Source organism: Fomitiporia mediterranea (assembly GCF_000271605.1).
Source record: "Fomitiporia mediterranea MF3/22 unplaced genomic scaffold FOMMEscaffold_8, whole genome shotgun sequence".
Classification (NCBI taxonomy): Eukaryota; Fungi; Basidiomycota; class Agaricomycetes; order Hymenochaetales; family Hymenochaetaceae; genus Fomitiporia; species Fomitiporia mediterranea.
In genome coordinates, this window is record NW_006760393.1 from 2662778 (window position 1) to 2678125 (window position 15348).

Below are 15348 nucleotides of genomic sequence, written 5' to 3' on the forward strand. Positions count from 1 at the left end.
TAACTTACTCGTGATGCTGCTCGGCAAGAAAAAGTAGCTGCTTTTGATTAAATAATGTTACCATTCCTTACATCCCAATGATCTTCTCATTTTCTCTTTCTGGTGCTCTAACAACAAATATGTACGTATTTGTGGCTGCGAGTGTACCGTCGGAAGCAGTGTGATGTGATAATTGTCTGTATGTCGGAGTGTTGCAAAGTTTGATCGGAAATTCGGGATGTGTTGTGATGATCATGATTGACTTTGCGTGTAACCAATTTACTATATACGTCATTTACCCTACTGAGGGAAGAGTGCATCGCGTGCCTGCAGACGTGGCCAATGCTGGACGCTGGTTCATGTCTTTGCTGCACCTCCTCAGGTATTTCTCATTTTTCTCTACTTCTCTAGATTTCGATTTGTGGAGGATAATAGAGGAAATGGAAAGGCTAATGGTTGTTTATTTGTTTTGTTTGATAGTTATGTTGGATTCGCTGCAGCGGCTGTCTTTGTTGTCCTTTCGCTTGGTGCGTGGTGTTCTTACTGATAGGACTCCGTGACATTGGATTGACGTACGACGGCTGTGTAGCGAGTGGGCTGTTATGGATCTCAGAGATTATTGAGGAACATTCGAGGACGGCGAAAGTCGTTGGGATACGAGCGGTTTACGTACGTCCTCTTTCTTACATCCCTCCTCTGTCTTCGACTAAATAAAATTGAACTTTCTTAGACGATTATAGTCCTACACGTCATCCTATACTTCACCGACTCACTCCCACTCCTTCACACCCTCTTCTCTATAGGATGTCACGTCGTATACTTACAAAACTTCTCGCATACCTGGCCGTATATCTCGCTGAGCTCGATTGCGTTTTTGGCGTCGTGTGCGCTTGCGATCGTTAATCATTTCATGTGGTTCTTTTATTTCTCGAGGGTATCGAGGGAGGCGAGGATGGTGAAGATGCAGAGGGGTGGGTTTCGTCCTGGTGGGTTGGGTAAGGGTAATGTGGAAGCACCTGGGTTCCCGGACATTGCGACGTTCTTTGCGTTGTGTGTTTGGTTGGTGCCGTTGTTTTTGTTTTTGAGCTTGAGTGCGAATGATAATGCGTTGCCTGTTTCTGGTGATGGTGAGTGAATGGCTCCTCGCATGTCGATATTCCCTCATTACAATATGATACTAATTATTGTTAACTTTCGTAGGCGTTAACTCTCCAACTACCTACACACCCTCACAAGGACTCTCAACTTCTCGTTCCTCACTTTTCAAATCAATCCTTGACCTCTTCCCCTTTCTACGTAGGAGACGAGAAAGACAAGAAGGGATACTCGTAACACATACGCCGACGCCTTCTGCACCGAGTACGCCACGCACGTCTTATTCGGCGCAGAGTCCCTACTCGATACCGTCGCGTACACCCTCCATGGACGTTGCGATGTTTCCGCCGAGTCCGACGTTACGACCTCCTCCGCCTAGACGAGCGAATACGGGGTCGTCTGTGGCGAGCTTAGGATCTTCTGGGAAGATGGTGGAAGGCAGCGCTGCGGAGGTGTTGAGTCCGAGTGTTGGGAAGCGGTCGTCGGCTGTACTAGTTTCTGCTTCGAGGAGTGTGTCAGACGAGACACCTGTGAGGCGGAGGGCTGTTGCTGAGTGATACTACACATATAGACTTTCTTCGCAGCATTTCCTTTTCGATTTTTTCTTCTCTGTGTACAACTATGTTATTTTTCGGGTAATAATTATATCATTGGGGAATTTGGTTAGCACGAGGGAAGATAAAAATAGGTGTTTTCCCGGCGGAGGAACCGATCGTCGCCTGGCCTCGCGTCATGTGCAGCATCACTTTTTGAATTCACTCGATCTTCAATCATCCGTACGTCCACTCCGTCTACCTCGGTGAGCAGGCAACATGCCATCGTCCTCTCCCTCCCGTTCAATTCGAGTCGACCTTGCGCAACCGCGTCCGCACAGAGCAGGTACGAGCGGGAGCTCACATGGTGACGACCAACAGCAGCATCCTCGTCGTTCACCGACGCTTGTGCGGACAGCTGACCCAAATGACCCATTGGCGCAGGAAAGACAAAGATCACTGGACGTAGACTCGGCAATGCAGCTCTCGAGAGCGAGAGCTGGCAGCGTCGCTTTAGGTCAGAGTGGTCCGTTTGTTGCTAGCCCGGCGAGTACCGGCGGAGGTATCTCAGGCATGGGAGGAGTAGGACTTTCGCAACCGATGGCGATTCCGCTACCTCCTTCGCCCAAAGAAAGTGCGCTGGAGATGAGCATGGATACGTCCCCTCATTTTCCGTTCTTACCCCCTGGACCTGGGGATTTTGAGGAACACGAGGGAGGACGTCATGGGCATGGTACTGGGGCTGGTGGTGTTGGTGTTGGTGTTGGCGGCGGCGGCCGTGGCGCTGCTGAAGACCTTGGTTTATCGCATCATCTTGACCAGGCGCATGATCCTAGCTTGCTTGTATCGCTTGGTTCGCCGGTGCACAATGAGAGTATGCCTGGTTTACCTGTGTATCAGGCTTCGAGCTACCGGTCTTCTTTCGATTTTAGCCTTTTGGAGGGATTCGCAGCGGAGGAGAAAAGAAAGCTAGATATCTCGTCACCGCCACGGACTCCAGCTGCTGGGTTACCTTCTCGTGTTGCGTCTTCGGTCACTACTACACCTCCGCAATCTGGCCCTCCTCCTCTTCCTGGTAGTCAAGAGCATCAAGGTGAACGGGCCGATCAGCCGGGTGCACTTCCCTCTCATCAAGGACTTTTCGTTCCGGCAGACATCCATGTTCCAGGACCTGGAGGAGAAGCAGCGGCCGCCGACTCGGGTTCTGCGCGTCTTCGACAGCGTAAACTTAGTCTGAGTAACACTGCCCGACCGCGTGCGCGGAGACAGGGTGGCAAGATGGCGCTCTTCGAGGGCACGTCTGGTGCTCCTCCACCTTCTTTCGGTATTCCCGGATCGAACGCCTTAGGTCGGTACAGCACAGTACCGACATGGGAACATGTTCCTGGAAGTGCTGGACCTGGTGGACCGTCTCGATTACCTCCGCCACTGTACAACCAAACAGGCCATGAACGACCATACAGATTTTCTTTCTACTCCAATAAACTCTCTGCGACGATTCACGCGCGTAGTCTTAGTGAACTCCCCGCCGAGGGACAATCGTTTGAAGATTTGTTTACTGGTGCCCCTGGTTCGGGAACTCTTCATGGTATGGATGATCAAAGTAATAATAAGAAGCTTGGAGAGAATGGGAACAAGTTGGGTAAAGGTGATAATGGGAATGGGAATGGGATGCATAATCTGAATGATGATGAGTTATCTGCTTGGTGGTTGGATGTTATGTCTCCGACTGATGAGGAGATGAAGCTTCTTAGCAAGGTAAGCTATCCTTTATCATTTTTCTTTTCTTCTGAATCTGCGTTAGTGTTAAGTGTTGTGATTTTAATTTTTTGGATTCGCTAGGTGTTCTCTATCCATCCGTTGACGACGGAAGATATCCAGATGGAGGAGACGCGAGAAAAGATCGAGCTATTCCGGAACTATTATCTTGTTTGTTTCCGGAGCTTCGACCAGGACCCGTACAGCCCGACGTACCTTGAGCCTCTTAACATGTACATCATCGTTTTTCGGGAAGGAACTCTTTCTGTACGTAAAATCATTTCCTCGTTGCAAAGGAAAATCTCTGCTAACCAATCTATAATGCCGATCTGTATATCCAATCTATCTATTCATGCAGTTCCATTTCCGACCAACGCCACACCCACAAAACGTCCGAAGACGTATCAAACAACTCAAAGACTACATCAACGTGACCTCGGACTGGATTTCGTATGCGCTTATTGACGATATTACGGATGCGTTTGGGCCGTTGATACAGAATATTGAGTATGAGGTTGATAGTATTGATGAGCTGGTGTTGATTTTGAAGGAGGCGGAGCAGAGTGATATGTTGAGACGGTGCGTTCACTTTTCATACTTAGTTATTGGGAATTTGTCATGAAAGTCGTGGTTGATAGGATTGGGACTTGTCGAAAGAAGGTTATGGGATTGTTGAGACTTATGGGTAATAAGGCGGATGTTGTGAAGGGTCTTGCGAAGCGGTGTAATGAGAATTGGTCGATGGCGCCAAAGTCGGATATAGGGCTTTATCTTTCCGACATACAGGTGAGGTCTTCTTGCACTAACCAGCCAACTTAGTATTTAGAACTAACTTTATTTACTTTCCATATCAATCTCCCTATCGTATTATATAGGACCACCTAATAACAATGACTCAAAATCTCAACCACTACGAAAAGATCCTCTCTCGTTCCCACTCGAACTACCTCGCGCAGATTAGTATCGAGATGACGGATGCGAATAATCAGATTAATGATGTGTTGAGTAAGTTGACTGCGTTGGGGACGGTGTTGATTCCGATGAATTTGGTTACGGGGTTGTGGGGGATGAACGTGCATGTCCCGGGGGAGGATGTTACTACGGTGCGTTTTTTGTCCTTTTTCTTTGGGCCTCGGTATTTCCTTGTTTTTATTTTTATGAACGCTTGCTGATACTCTTCTTTTACAGAATTACACGTGGTTTGTATCTATCATAGCTGGGCTGGTGTGCTTTGCATGTCTAGGAGGGATCTTGACGTATAAGTTGATGCGGCGATAGATAAATATTCCTGTTTTCTTTTTTTCTTTTTTTCTTTTGGTATACACGAGTCTCGCTTTTTCTTTTCTCTTTTTCAATTGGTATTTTTCTTTGGCATATTTCATATTTCATAACTACATCAGGGCATACGAACACCCAACACCAACACTTTAGATAGCAATCACATCAGTACACACTGTTTACTGTATCATAGTATCATAGCATCGCAATTGAATTGAATTGGCTCGCGTTTTTCGTCCTTTTTTCATGAACTGAGCAGTCTTTGTTTGTTGTTTGTTATGAAGGATGAGTAGATGAAGCAGTCCATTCTATTTGGCAGTAAAGGATTGTGTACAGACGATATGTATGGCATGATTATATTTAATCCGGTCAAAATAACGAATACAACTATCAAAAAATGGGGAAGTTCATGGAAAGATACGGGCCTGGTAAAGATATAAAGAAATTATAAAGATCAAGAAGCAGGTCTCAAAGCTCTCAACCTCTCCGCAAGTTTCGTATCTTCCTCTTTCAACTTCTCTCCCGGCGCTAAATCCGCTACAGTTCCTTCTAATGTCTTAGAACCCATTTCGTGCTGGAGCTCGATGTTGGCTTCTTCGGCGACTTGTTGCATGAGGAGGTCGACTTGGTCTTGGGGCATTGAGACGGCTGTGGTTGAGGACATTGTGTCTTCCATGTAGGATGTTTGGACGTCGAGGTCGGAGAATTGGGATTCGAATTTGTCCATTACGAGTGAGATCTGCGGGGAGGAGGTGGGAAGGCGATGATGGTCAGATTCAGAATGAATCACAAATTAAATGCGAACGAAGGACGAGTAAGAGACAACTTTCAGGTGGGAAGAAACCGATGATGAACGTACCTTATCGATGTTCATACTATCCATAGCTTTATCCATACCCCTCACGACGGATGTCATGTTGCCTGTTACTTGACGCATCGTTACGGCAGTCTCCACTCGACTGCTAACGGCATCGATACGACTTGCGAGTCGTAGTAGGTTGAGCGATTCGCTCTTCTTACGGATGGCATTTTGGGCGTAGATACGTGCGCCGTCGGTGTTGCCTTGTTGTAATGCCTAGTACAAGAAACGGGATTAGAACTGTGTTCTTATTCTATTGAATGTGCCACGATGGCTAAAATGGGAGATTATGAGAACGAGAAGCACCTTCTTTACTTTAGCCTTCTCGACACCTTCATCTTTCTGTGCCTTCTTGGCTTGTCGATTCAGAGTCTTTGCGGTGAACTAGAACAATAGACGGAGACGAATCAATATGTGCATGACTGCGGCTCTAAAGCGGTCACACCTTGAGTTGGAATAAACTTTCTAGACAAATAACGTAATTAGCACGATGGCCTATGAGATATAAAAGTAATCACTAACTCTCTAAATTGCTCATTATCGTTATCGCGGGTGTGTAGAAGGGATAGTCGTGGTAGGAGGTAAGGAGTAAGATGCTATGCACGCAGTCAGTTTGGAGAGGCCGAGTTGCCTATTACGTAGTTGACGCGCCGCCACCTCTACCATTCACAGACAGCACTGAGCAGAAACCTTCAGCAACTGTAGTTTGCAGAAGACTACTTCATGCAGCGTACAGATCATGCATTTATACCTCAAACACGACCACCATGGACATCGTACTCTAGTCTTGTGTACAAGCTTCGAGGAGGAGCGCACAGGCAGTCCAAGTCGCGCGCTTGTGTTTCGTTCTATGGAGAATGATGTTGCGAAAGTTATGGTCGAGTTTTTGCCCATGAGCGAATTGGATCTCAATAGTGCTGTTCGACTGACGATGCGGAGGGTTAAAGGATGTCTTGGGCTTATTAACGTTGGTGATGGTGGGTTGTCTACAGATTACAGTTTATACTGAAGTTGCGTGAATAACTAACTGTGCGCATAGATGCGTTTCTTGCCGTTGTACTCTCCGCCACAGAAGTTGGGAACATGCGTCCCTCTGGGGGCACCCCTGAAGGCGTTGCACGTATACATGACGTAGGCTTCTTCTCTCTCAACTCCAGTGCATGGGACAATTTGTCTACGGGAGCAGCAGAAGCTATGCCAGGCGGCGCACCGGCCGGCATCGGTGACCACGACGAATACAATCCATATTCTCAAGCGCCTCAACCTGTCTATGAGCATCCCTGCGCACCACTCATGAAGATTTTGTCCTCTGGCACATTCTACTATGCGCTCTCGCCACAATGGGACATATCATCTCGTCTCTCACGACGAATAACGAAAGGGAAGCAGCTTAGAAGCGAATATGACGATCGGTTCTTGTGGAACGAGTATATCGTTCGCTGTCTGCTCGACTTCAGAGATAAGCTCGACCTTTCGGAGCGGAGTGAGTTGGATCAGTGTCAATTTATTGTGAGTTTATTATTTTGTTATTTTTGAAGGCGCTTTTTGTACTCAGTGGAGCAATGTAGGTGTTAGCCATCCAAGGATATGTTGGTGTCTTTACTGTCGCCTTACCTGCTCCCCCGACCAATGGGATGCCCGTTATCGCGACTATCTCACTCATCTCGCGTTTGGGCTGGAAACGTGCTGGGACACGGTTTAATACCCGAGGAATTGATGATGACGGCAATACTGCAAATTTCGTTGAGGTAAGATGAATTATTCAGCAGAAATTTGAATAAATGCTGACAATAGTATCAGACGGAAACAATATTTAATACCGATGAAAATTATTTTAGCTATGTTCAAGTTCGCGGTAGTGTTCCGTGTATGCATCTCCAAACAAACTTATGACCAAAATACATAGCAGAACTAATATGTCTCTAGTGTTCTGGGAACAACAGGGCCTCCAAACCTTCGGCCAGCGCATCCAATTAACACGTCCACACGCATCACAACCTTCATTTGACAAGCACTTCGCAAGCCTCACTGAAGAATATGGGTCCGTCCATGTCATCAACCTTCTCGGCACAAAAGAAAACGAAGCTATCTTGTCTTCCGCGTATGCACAGCACCTTCATGCGGCGCGCAATGCTGTTTTTGGTAATGATGTTGGGATGACGAACTTTGATTTCCATGCTATTGTGCGAATTGGTGGTCATGAGAGTGTGATGCGTGAGCTCAGGTGAATATACCAATTGAACTGGAATGCTGTATCACTAATATTTATTTTTCTTCCACAAATAAGGCGACAAGAGGGCATTCAGCATAATGCAGATCAGTTTGGTTATACATTATACGATTCTAAGTTACACGAAATTGTGGTAGAGCAAAATGGTGTTTTCCGTACAAATTGTTTAGACTGGTGCGTCTCACTCTCTACAAACTCTTCGATGGACTGATATAAAGGCTGTTGCATACAGTCTAGATCGCACGAATTTCATCCAGGATATTCTTTCACGAACCTCATTAGAACAGCATCTTTTCCTCGTCCGTCGAGAGTGGATCGGGTCCAACTCATTATGGACGAATCATAGAGAATTATGGGCAGAAAATGGAGACGCGCTTTCGCGAATATATGCGGGAACTGGGGCTTTGAATACTAGCTTTACGAGAAGTGGGAAGCGCACTTTCGGAGGTATCCTGTCCGATGCCACGAAAAGTGTGTCTCGAGCATATATCAATAATTTCCAAGACAAAGGCAAGCAGTCGGCTATTGACATGTTTCTTGTGCGTGCTTCTCACTCAATATTCGGATATCTGGACTGGATTGACATTGTATTAGGGTAATATGGCATTCCAAAAACCTATATCGATATACGATCCAATACACGATACTGTCAATACAGCACTTGCGCGAAGGTACTTCCTAATATACTATACGTCGATTCATTTCCCTAAGGTGTTGACGACTTTGACAGGATATCTGAATACTCGACCAAAAAGCTTAGTACGATCTTTGCTGGGACTTGGAATCTGAATGGACGGGTAAGCAAGGGCTTATATTGGCGGCCTGCATGTTAATAACGAGTCTGATCTATAGTTACCGTCAGAGTCGTTATTGCCTTGGCTATTCCCTCGGTCGAGTAGGTCTCATTACTCTTCTTCGGCATAATGTGACACTGACTTAGTGTGTGACTTTTAGATCATGATGAGTAAGTCATCAAGTCATCATTTGCCCATACGAGCGAGGCTCATTTCAAGAAGACCAGATTTGATTGTATTAGGCTTCCAGGAGATTGTTCCTCTTAATGCTCAACAGATCCTTCAAACTGACCCCGAGAAAAGGTTAGCGCCAATTCGTTATGCACATTTCAGCAGCTAAAGTTTGCGAAAGACGTATCTGGGAGAATGTTATCATGAATACTCTGGAGCAACGCCCAAACAAAAAAGCAAACTATGTCCTATTACGGAGTGAACAGGTGAGTCCTGCGATTTAGGCAGTACCCGCAGATCCTTACTATCTTCGGGACCTTAGCTTGTGGGGACTGCTCTTTTCGTCTTCGTGAAGGCGTCCTTACTCGGTTCGATCCGAAATGTCGAGGCGACCACGAGGAAGACCGGACTAAGGGGCATGTCGGGAAACAAGGGCGCTGTGGGAATAAGACTCGACTTCCACGATACAAGCTTCTGCTTCCTCACGGCACACCTAGCAGCCGGACATTCAAACATCGAAGAACGCAATAGCGATTATCGGACAATCGTGAACGGCTTGCACTTTCAAAAGGGGAAGACCATTGACAGCCACGAGTATGTGCTTCTGAAGTTCTTGCGTCTTGTTTAAAATGGCTAAATAGGCTGAGTAATGCTTCGTACAGCAACGTGATATGGCTCGCGGATACCAATTATAGGATTGACTTGGACAATGACAGTGTTCGGGCATTTGCAGAGCGAGATGAGCTAGACGCACTTGTCGCAGCTGATCAGCTCCGGAGGGTGATAGACTCGCACATGGCCTTTGTCGGCTACGAGGAAGGTCCCCTTCTTTTCCGACCAACGTATAAATACGATTTACATTCAGCGCGATATGATACAAGCGAGAAAGTCCGCATACCCGCATGGACAGGTGAGCAATCTGCGATCGTGCGAGATAGGAATAATATTATTGAATGTCGAATTTCAATCTGTGCTGCATGTGATGGTCCCCATTCAGATCGCATATTGTACAAAGGAGCGGATCTTGACCTCATCGTATATTCCAGAGCGGAATTGATGGGCTCCGATCACCGCCCCGGTGAGTGTGTTTGTTACTGAACCCTGGATATTTCTTCTGGGTCTTCGTACATTGTATATTGATAGTGCTGTACAGTGTTCGCAATCTTCCGTGCGGAAGTCCGCGTGATTGATGTACCCAAGCGGAATGCCTTACAGCATCTGCTGCTGGATAGCGTCGTTTCAACGGAGCCGGGTGAAAAGCTTGACGAAAAGTTAGCTTTGATGTCGTTAGGCGATGAACCTCCGGAGGATCGTGAGTACTTTCTGCTTTTCATTTGCTCAACCTCTTCACTACTTTGATACTGATCACCGCCGGCGTACCACTTTCAGTCCCCCCGCCCAGCTCGGAAGAGGACGCCTGGTGGATAGACGCCGGTAAGTTGAGCTTCACCGTCTCCAATAAGTTGGAGGAGTAATAACTCCGTTTGCTAACTTGAATTTGTATGAATGACTCAGAACACCCTGACGGCGTCTACGCCACCGAACAAATTCTCTCCAAGACGCGTGAGGCAAGAGGACCCTCGAATCCTTTTGATTCAATGCCTGAAACTCCGGTGTCATCGCCATCTTTAACAGACGAGGAGCTCTACACAGATGCCTTGTCCCTGGCAACCCCAACTGTTGTGCCTAGGAAGCCTCCGCCCCCTCCCCCTCCGCCACGTAGCACGAAGCCTGCTGTCGTTCTATCATCAGGAATAGACCCAAGCTGACGAAAAGGGCGGAAGGGTCTGTTTGTAGTTGTGTTCATATGAAATTCGTCGTTTGTTTGTTTGTATTGATTGCATACTTCGAATTCTCTATACCTTTTCTTTCTTTTTGACTTCGTTTGTTATACATACCTTTTCTCGTAGTTCGTTTAGACATATCCGGAAAATAATACAAACACGCTAAAATTGCAAGAAGCAAGAAGCTCCCCCCTGTGGCGACACGGCCGTATAAGAAGGCAAGAAGTCAGAGGAGTGGGGTACCGTCTTCCTTTTAGCAATTTAGAGATGGCAGACATGAGACCCCGGCGGGGTTAGGATAGACGCATCAATTTAGCGTAGGAAAAGACTCCAGAGTTCCTTAATGATCAGAACATCGCAAAGGGCTTAGGTTATGTATAAATGGTGCCTGACACATATGCTCTCTGAAAGAAGCCGACTCCACAATGATTACATCGAAGAAAAGAAGAAACGACCAATTGCAAAATCGACAATACATGCCTCAAAAGGTGACGAGATACTGGAGATTAAAGCGAGCGAGCCGGAGAAAGATACAGATGCGCTTGCAATTGCAATGCGCAACTTAGATTAGACCTTGTTTCTTGAGGTCGTCGTATGTCTTCCGGTTGTAGACGTTGCCTTCGTCATCCTCGAGCTCTTCCATCGTCTCTTGTTGGAAGATCTCTTGCTTGCCCTCACGCTTCAACTTCTCTGCCACTGTAAAAAAAGGCTAAATGAATGAAGCTTAATCCAAGGAACCCGAAATTCACGTACGGGCTAAAGCATCCTCTATTCGTGTGATTTCGTGGAAATGCTTGGTATTTGGCAGGCCCAAAGCCCGCATGCCGAATGCATGACGCGATTCTTGGAAATGACGATCAAAGTTTTTCCTATGTATATCCACTATTTAGTGCCTAACTTTATACCCTGCCTTACAGAATAAGCGGACGAACCTCCCCATGTAGACATGGTCTGAGCAAATTTCGCATCGGTATTCAACGCCGAGTCCATGCAATTTGTACAACCAGTACGGGATAGGTTTGCCGTCCCAACCTAATGGTAATTTTAAGGGGTTGTATATCCGTTCTTCCTCTTCTTCTTCCTCATTACCGTTCTCTTCCCCTTTGGCAGCTGGTGCGGGGGCAGGAGCGGCATTCTCCAAAAGCTCAGCCTCACGCTCTTTTGCCGTTAACGAGAATCGCCGCTCAACGTTCGATTTCGTTTCGTTCACAATTGAAAGCAGGGATAAAATAAGTGACGTGGAAAGGAAGGTGTAGAGAGCGGCGTTTCGTATCCTGGCTTCTTTGGTCTTTTGATTTTGACCTGCAACGACTTCTAGGGTTCCATTCCGATTTGTGGGAGTTGAATCTGAGTTCGTTTGTCGTGCTGCCGCCTTGATGTGTTTTTTCGACGTTAAATGAGCATCGTATACAGTTTGCTTGGAATATTGTTTTTGACCTATGGCGTTGTGAGATTCTGTAAAAGGTAATAACCCATTACGTTCCTAAAATACTCACATGCACTACACCAAACACCTTCGCCTTCTTCGGTTTTGACTCCATTCAGCTTGCTATCCGAAGGGTCTTCCCATCCTTCAACCTTTCTGTCCGCCCATAGAGACTCGAATTCGGCCTCTGCAACCCTTTGCTGACCAGTTACGTCAACAAGGGGCTGGGACTTTTTGGCAAAGGAAAGCAAGTACGAGTGAAGTCCGGTAATATAACTGCGCGAGGACATTCGTTCCAGTGTGAACAAGGTGAAGGAAAACAGCATGCGTACCTCTCATACTCTTTTGAATGTCGAGTTTCTATCGGAACCTCCTGATGTAGTAATCCATGCTCTGCCATAGCCAATATGTCGAGATATTGCAGGTAAGTCGGTCGCCGCTTAAGGTTCTTTAAGTTAGTGTATGCAGAGTGGTGCGTGTACAAATCAAGGTAACGGCCGTATGCCTCTTCGCCAGAAAAGAGTAGAGAAATGGCTGCAATTCGAGGGAGTCGTTATCACACAAGTAAAGAAAGTTTAGATGTAAACTTACGGTCTTCTTCTTCGTAGTCATCTTCACCAGCTTCCCCTGTATTGTCATTAACCAATGCCGCAAGATCCAGCTCAAAACTTCCGACAAGCTGGTCAGGGTACTTCAAATGGTGCTCCTTGATCTTTGCCAGTCTCGCATAGAATTCTGATAAATCGTCCGGTTTTGATCCTGAAATAGCATCAATTTCTGCTTTTCGTACCGGTTCGTCCTGGTATAAATTATGAAGGGTGTGGACTCGCGAGGAGATACGGTCAAGGACTTGGGACGCCTTGTGTTCGTTGGAGAGTTTTGCCTGCTGAGTGGTCGATGGTTTGGCAAGGACTACTGCTAAGGCACGTTCAAACCTTTCAATCTCTTCATGAGTCTGCCTCTGCACTTCGATAAGCGAGTCCATCGTCAGAGCTGAGTGGTCAAGCGTTGGAAACTGAAAGAAATCACGTTAACAGCGCGCGTGTTACATAATGTCGGAGTTTCGGCATTTGCCTATGCAATCTTTCGCTGGTCACGGTCCTTCCTGATCCCTGAAGACGTTCTCCAGTGTCCAGACTGCAGTGCGCGACACATCTTACTACACGACAACGATGGCCGGCCTTAATACAGGGGACGAGGTCAGTAACTTTCCCCAAACTTTAAGCGTTGCTAAAGATTTTGCACTAGAAACTCGTCTTTGAGTCATCGGAAGCTGTTTCTGTCATCTCGACCTTCGACGACCTTGGGTTGAAAGAAGACTTGTTGCGTGGAATTTATGCCTATAGTACGCGTGAAACTTCGCTGTGCGAGTGCTGTCGCAAACTGAACCCATTTCACAGACTTCGAAAAACCATCTGCCATTCAGCAGAGGGCCATTTTACCAATTGTCCAAGGTCGCGACGTCATTGCGCAGGCCCAATCCGGTACTGGTAAAACGGCAACATTTTCAATTTCCATCCTCCAGTCGATAGACGTCACGTTACGTGAAACTCAGGCTCTCGTTCTATCTCCGACTCGTGAACTGGCTACCCAGATCCAGTCTGTCCTTCTCGCACTAGGAGACTACATGAATGTGCAATGCCACGCTTGTATTGGAGGCACATCCATTGGAGAGGATATTCGCAAATTGGAGCATGGGCAGCACGTCGTTTCGGGGACTCCAGGCCGTGTCTTCGACATGATTAGAAGGCGTACTCTGAGAACGCGTAATATAAAGATGCTGGTTTTGGATGAAGCCGACGAGCTGTTGAATAAGGGGTTCAAAGATCAGATTTACGACGTATACCGATATCTTCCTCCGGCGACCCAGGTCGTTATTCTCAGCGCTACGTTGCCATACGATGTTCTCGACATGACGACTAAGTTCATGACTGACCCTGTCCGAATCCTTGTCAAGCGTGATGAATTAACGCTCGAGGGTATTAAACAATTTTTCGTTGCTGTAGAAAGGGAGGACTGGAAATTTGACACGTTGTGCGACCTTTACGACACTCTCACAATTACCCAGGCTGTCATTTTCTGCAACACAAGGAGAAAAGTGAAGTTTTCTCTAGTACTACCGTTACTACCCTTCTTCGGCTAATAAATAAAACAGGTGGATTGGCTCACCGAAAAGATGCGGGCGGCGAACTTCACGGTGTCATCCATGCATGGAGAAATGCCGCAAAAAGAGCGAGACGCTATCATGGCAGAATTTCGCGCCGGAACTTCGTACGTTCTTTGGTTCTGATGGCTTGATTAACTGATAATTTATTTGGCACGGAAGGCGCGTGCTCATCACCACAGACGTGTGGGCTCGTGGAATCGATGTTCAGCAAGTCTCTCTAGTCATCAACTATGATTTACCTGCGTAAGTAGTTTTTTTATTTGTGGTTCATTATAGGCTTTTAAAAAAATTATCCTATCAGGAATCGTGAAAACTATATCCACCGTATTGGACGGTCTGGACGCTTTGGTCGCAAGGGTGTCGCGATAAACGTGTGTAGTTCCTATAAATTCGACGGTTCCTGATCTAACGCGAAACGATGTTCTTCAGTTCGTAACTGTGGATGATGTTCGAATCTTGCGTGATATTGGTTCGTGTCTCCCTTCTTTACTCCTGACAGTCAACCTAATTTTGCTCGACCAATAGAGCAGTACTACGGCACGCAGATTGTAAGTTCTTGTATTCTGCTTCTTTATGGTGTCCAATGCTGAACTCCGACAGGATGAAATGCCAGTCAACGCCGCGGAACTCATTTGAGTGCTTCCCGGAAGCTTTCCTATGGATGGCATTGTATTTTGTATCTTAGAATCAGTCCCGAAACGTCTTCCATAACACCTGTCGCGTATTGAGGTTGCTCGCATGTAGAGTGCTCTCGAGTGCGTGACTTGCCTAACATGTGGGTATCCACTGCAATTCGTACGGCTCTATTTGTTGCTCCGCATCCTGTATTTCCGCGACGCCACAAAAAGGACGGCTCATGCCCCCTTTAGCGGGGCCTGGGCTTGGTTGCTTCTGTTTCTCGCGTGCTCTATATATTGTCATTCTTCTGCAATTTAACATATGTACTTTATCAATCTTCTAGGCTGACGGACATGAGAAAGTCGGCAATGCTACGCAGATTCCTGAGGTCCTTCGTCTTTACCCATCCGTCTTTCATGATTCGGAAACTCTAGCCCTATCCAAGCGTAACTAAATATCCGTGGTAATACGAGGATTTCCGGTTCGATGAGTCAGGGCACAAAATTACTGTAAACGACGTTTCAATTCAGAGTTCACATGCAAGGAGGGCCTGTGAATATTTCGTTAACCTTATCACTAGTCAATCCTGGTAACTTTATGAATTCGAACCCTGAATCTGTGTCCGATCAGTCGTTTGTCCTAAGAGCAGGCATCGA

The 15348-nt window shown here is 46.6% G+C and overlaps 6 protein-coding genes across 6 annotated transcripts; 4 read left to right on the plus strand and 2 right to left on the minus strand.

Moving 5' to 3' along the window:
- The first annotated feature begins 323 nt into the window (after nucleotides 1-323).
- Nucleotides 324-1705, plus strand: FOMMEDRAFT_21929 (DUF396-domain-containing protein). The gene is made up of 5 exons (XM_007268779.1): nucleotides 324-361; nucleotides 460-506; nucleotides 569-648; nucleotides 710-1106; nucleotides 1180-1705. The coding sequence occupies exons 1-5, from the start codon at nucleotides 339-341 to the stop codon at nucleotides 1629-1631; spliced, it is 999 nt and encodes a 332-aa protein (XP_007268841.1). The 5' UTR covers nucleotides 324-338; the 3' UTR covers nucleotides 1632-1705.
- A 1180-nt stretch (nucleotides 1706-2885) lies between these two features.
- FOMMEDRAFT_111487 (cora-domain-containing protein) lies at nucleotides 2886-4801 on the plus strand (the record flags this gene model as incomplete). Its single annotated transcript, XM_007268780.1, has 7 exons — nucleotides 2886-3168; nucleotides 3256-3365; nucleotides 3450-3632; nucleotides 3724-3944; nucleotides 4004-4151; nucleotides 4241-4468; nucleotides 4554-4801. The coding sequence occupies 7 exons, from the start codon at nucleotides 2886-2888 to the stop codon at nucleotides 4641-4643; spliced, it is 1263 nt and encodes a 420-aa protein (XP_007268842.1). The 3' UTR covers nucleotides 4644-4801.
- A 136-nt stretch (nucleotides 4802-4937) lies between these two features.
- Nucleotides 4938-6079, minus strand: FOMMEDRAFT_21931 (uncharacterized protein). The gene is made up of 5 exons (XM_007268781.1): nucleotides 6025-6079; nucleotides 5948-5967; nucleotides 5809-5886; nucleotides 5503-5718; nucleotides 4938-5382 (listed from the first exon to the last, which is right to left on the minus strand). The coding sequence occupies exons 1-5, from the start codon at nucleotides 6038-6040 to the stop codon at nucleotides 5098-5100; spliced, it is 615 nt and encodes a 204-aa protein (XP_007268843.1). The 5' UTR covers nucleotides 6041-6079; the 3' UTR covers nucleotides 4938-5097.
- A 238-nt stretch (nucleotides 6080-6317) lies between these two features.
- FOMMEDRAFT_148036 (inositol polyphosphate phosphatase) lies at nucleotides 6318-10466 on the plus strand (the record flags this gene model as incomplete). The annotated part of the gene is made up of 19 exons (XM_007268782.1): nucleotides 6318-6479; nucleotides 6542-7011; nucleotides 7071-7250; nucleotides 7303-7369; nucleotides 7429-7726; nucleotides 7790-7906; nucleotides 7965-8271; nucleotides 8327-8403; nucleotides 8463-8529; nucleotides 8585-8627; nucleotides 8687-8696; nucleotides 8749-8829; nucleotides 8879-8963; nucleotides 9020-9291; nucleotides 9360-9607; nucleotides 9695-9775; nucleotides 9851-10009; nucleotides 10087-10131; nucleotides 10213-10466. Exons 1-19 carry the CDS (start codon nucleotides 6353-6355, stop codon nucleotides 10464-10466), a joined length of 2988 nt encoding a protein of 995 aa, XP_007268844.1. The 5' UTR covers nucleotides 6318-6352.
- A 403-nt stretch (nucleotides 10467-10869) lies between these two features.
- On the minus strand, nucleotides 10870-12892 carry FOMMEDRAFT_126603 (uncharacterized protein; the record flags this gene model as incomplete). The annotated part of the gene is made up of 6 exons (XM_007268783.1): nucleotides 10870-11177; nucleotides 11235-11350; nucleotides 11414-11918; nucleotides 11978-12183; nucleotides 12240-12441; nucleotides 12499-12892. 6 exons carry the CDS (start codon nucleotides 12890-12892, stop codon nucleotides 11044-11046), a joined length of 1557 nt encoding a protein of 518 aa, XP_007268845.1. The 3' UTR covers nucleotides 10870-11043.
- Nucleotides 12893-13049: 157 nt separating this feature from the next.
- Nucleotides 13050-15058, plus strand: FOMMEDRAFT_126606 (DEAD-domain-containing protein). The gene is made up of 9 exons (XM_007268784.1): nucleotides 13050-13106; nucleotides 13156-13252; nucleotides 13308-14005; nucleotides 14063-14178; nucleotides 14234-14317; nucleotides 14376-14445; nucleotides 14504-14543; nucleotides 14600-14622; nucleotides 14675-15058. The coding sequence occupies exons 1-9, from the start codon at nucleotides 13080-13082 to the stop codon at nucleotides 14708-14710; spliced, it is 1191 nt and encodes a 396-aa protein (XP_007268846.1). The 5' UTR covers nucleotides 13050-13079; the 3' UTR covers nucleotides 14711-15058.
- Nucleotides 15059-15348: the final 290 nt, after the last annotated feature.

Excerpts from the sequence above, each read along its gene's own strand:
- FOMMEDRAFT_21929 (XM_007268779.1), top strand. The coding sequence starts at position 339 with ATGTCTTTGCTGCACCTCCTCAG. Across the intron at positions 362-459 it reads TCTTTGCTGCACCTCCTCAG|TTATGTTGGATTCGCTGCAG; the intron begins GTATTTCTCATT and ends TTTGTTTGATAG. Across the intron at positions 507-568 it reads CTTTGTTGTCCTTTCGCTTG|CGAGTGGGCTGTTATGGATC; the intron begins GTGCGTGGTGTT and ends ACGGCTGTGTAG.
- FOMMEDRAFT_21931 (XM_007268781.1), bottom strand. Across the intron at positions 5,887-5,947 it reads AAAGTTTATTCCAACTCAAG|TTCACCGCAAAGACTCTGAA; the intron begins GTGTGACCGCTT and ends CTATTGTTCTAG. Across the intron at positions 5,719-5,808 it reads AGAAGGCTAAAGTAAAGAAG|GCATTACAACAAGGCAACAC; the intron begins GTGCTTCTCGTT and ends TTCTTGTACTAG.
- FOMMEDRAFT_126606 (XM_007268784.1), top strand. The coding sequence starts at position 13,080 with ATGGCCGGCCTTAATACAGGGGACGAG. Across the intron at positions 13,107-13,155 it reads GCCTTAATACAGGGGACGAG|AAACTCGTCTTTGAGTCATC; the intron begins GTCAGTAACTTT and ends ATTTTGCACTAG. Across the intron at positions 14,179-14,233 it reads GAATTTCGCGCCGGAACTTC|GCGCGTGCTCATCACCACAG; the intron begins GTACGTTCTTTG and ends TTGGCACGGAAG.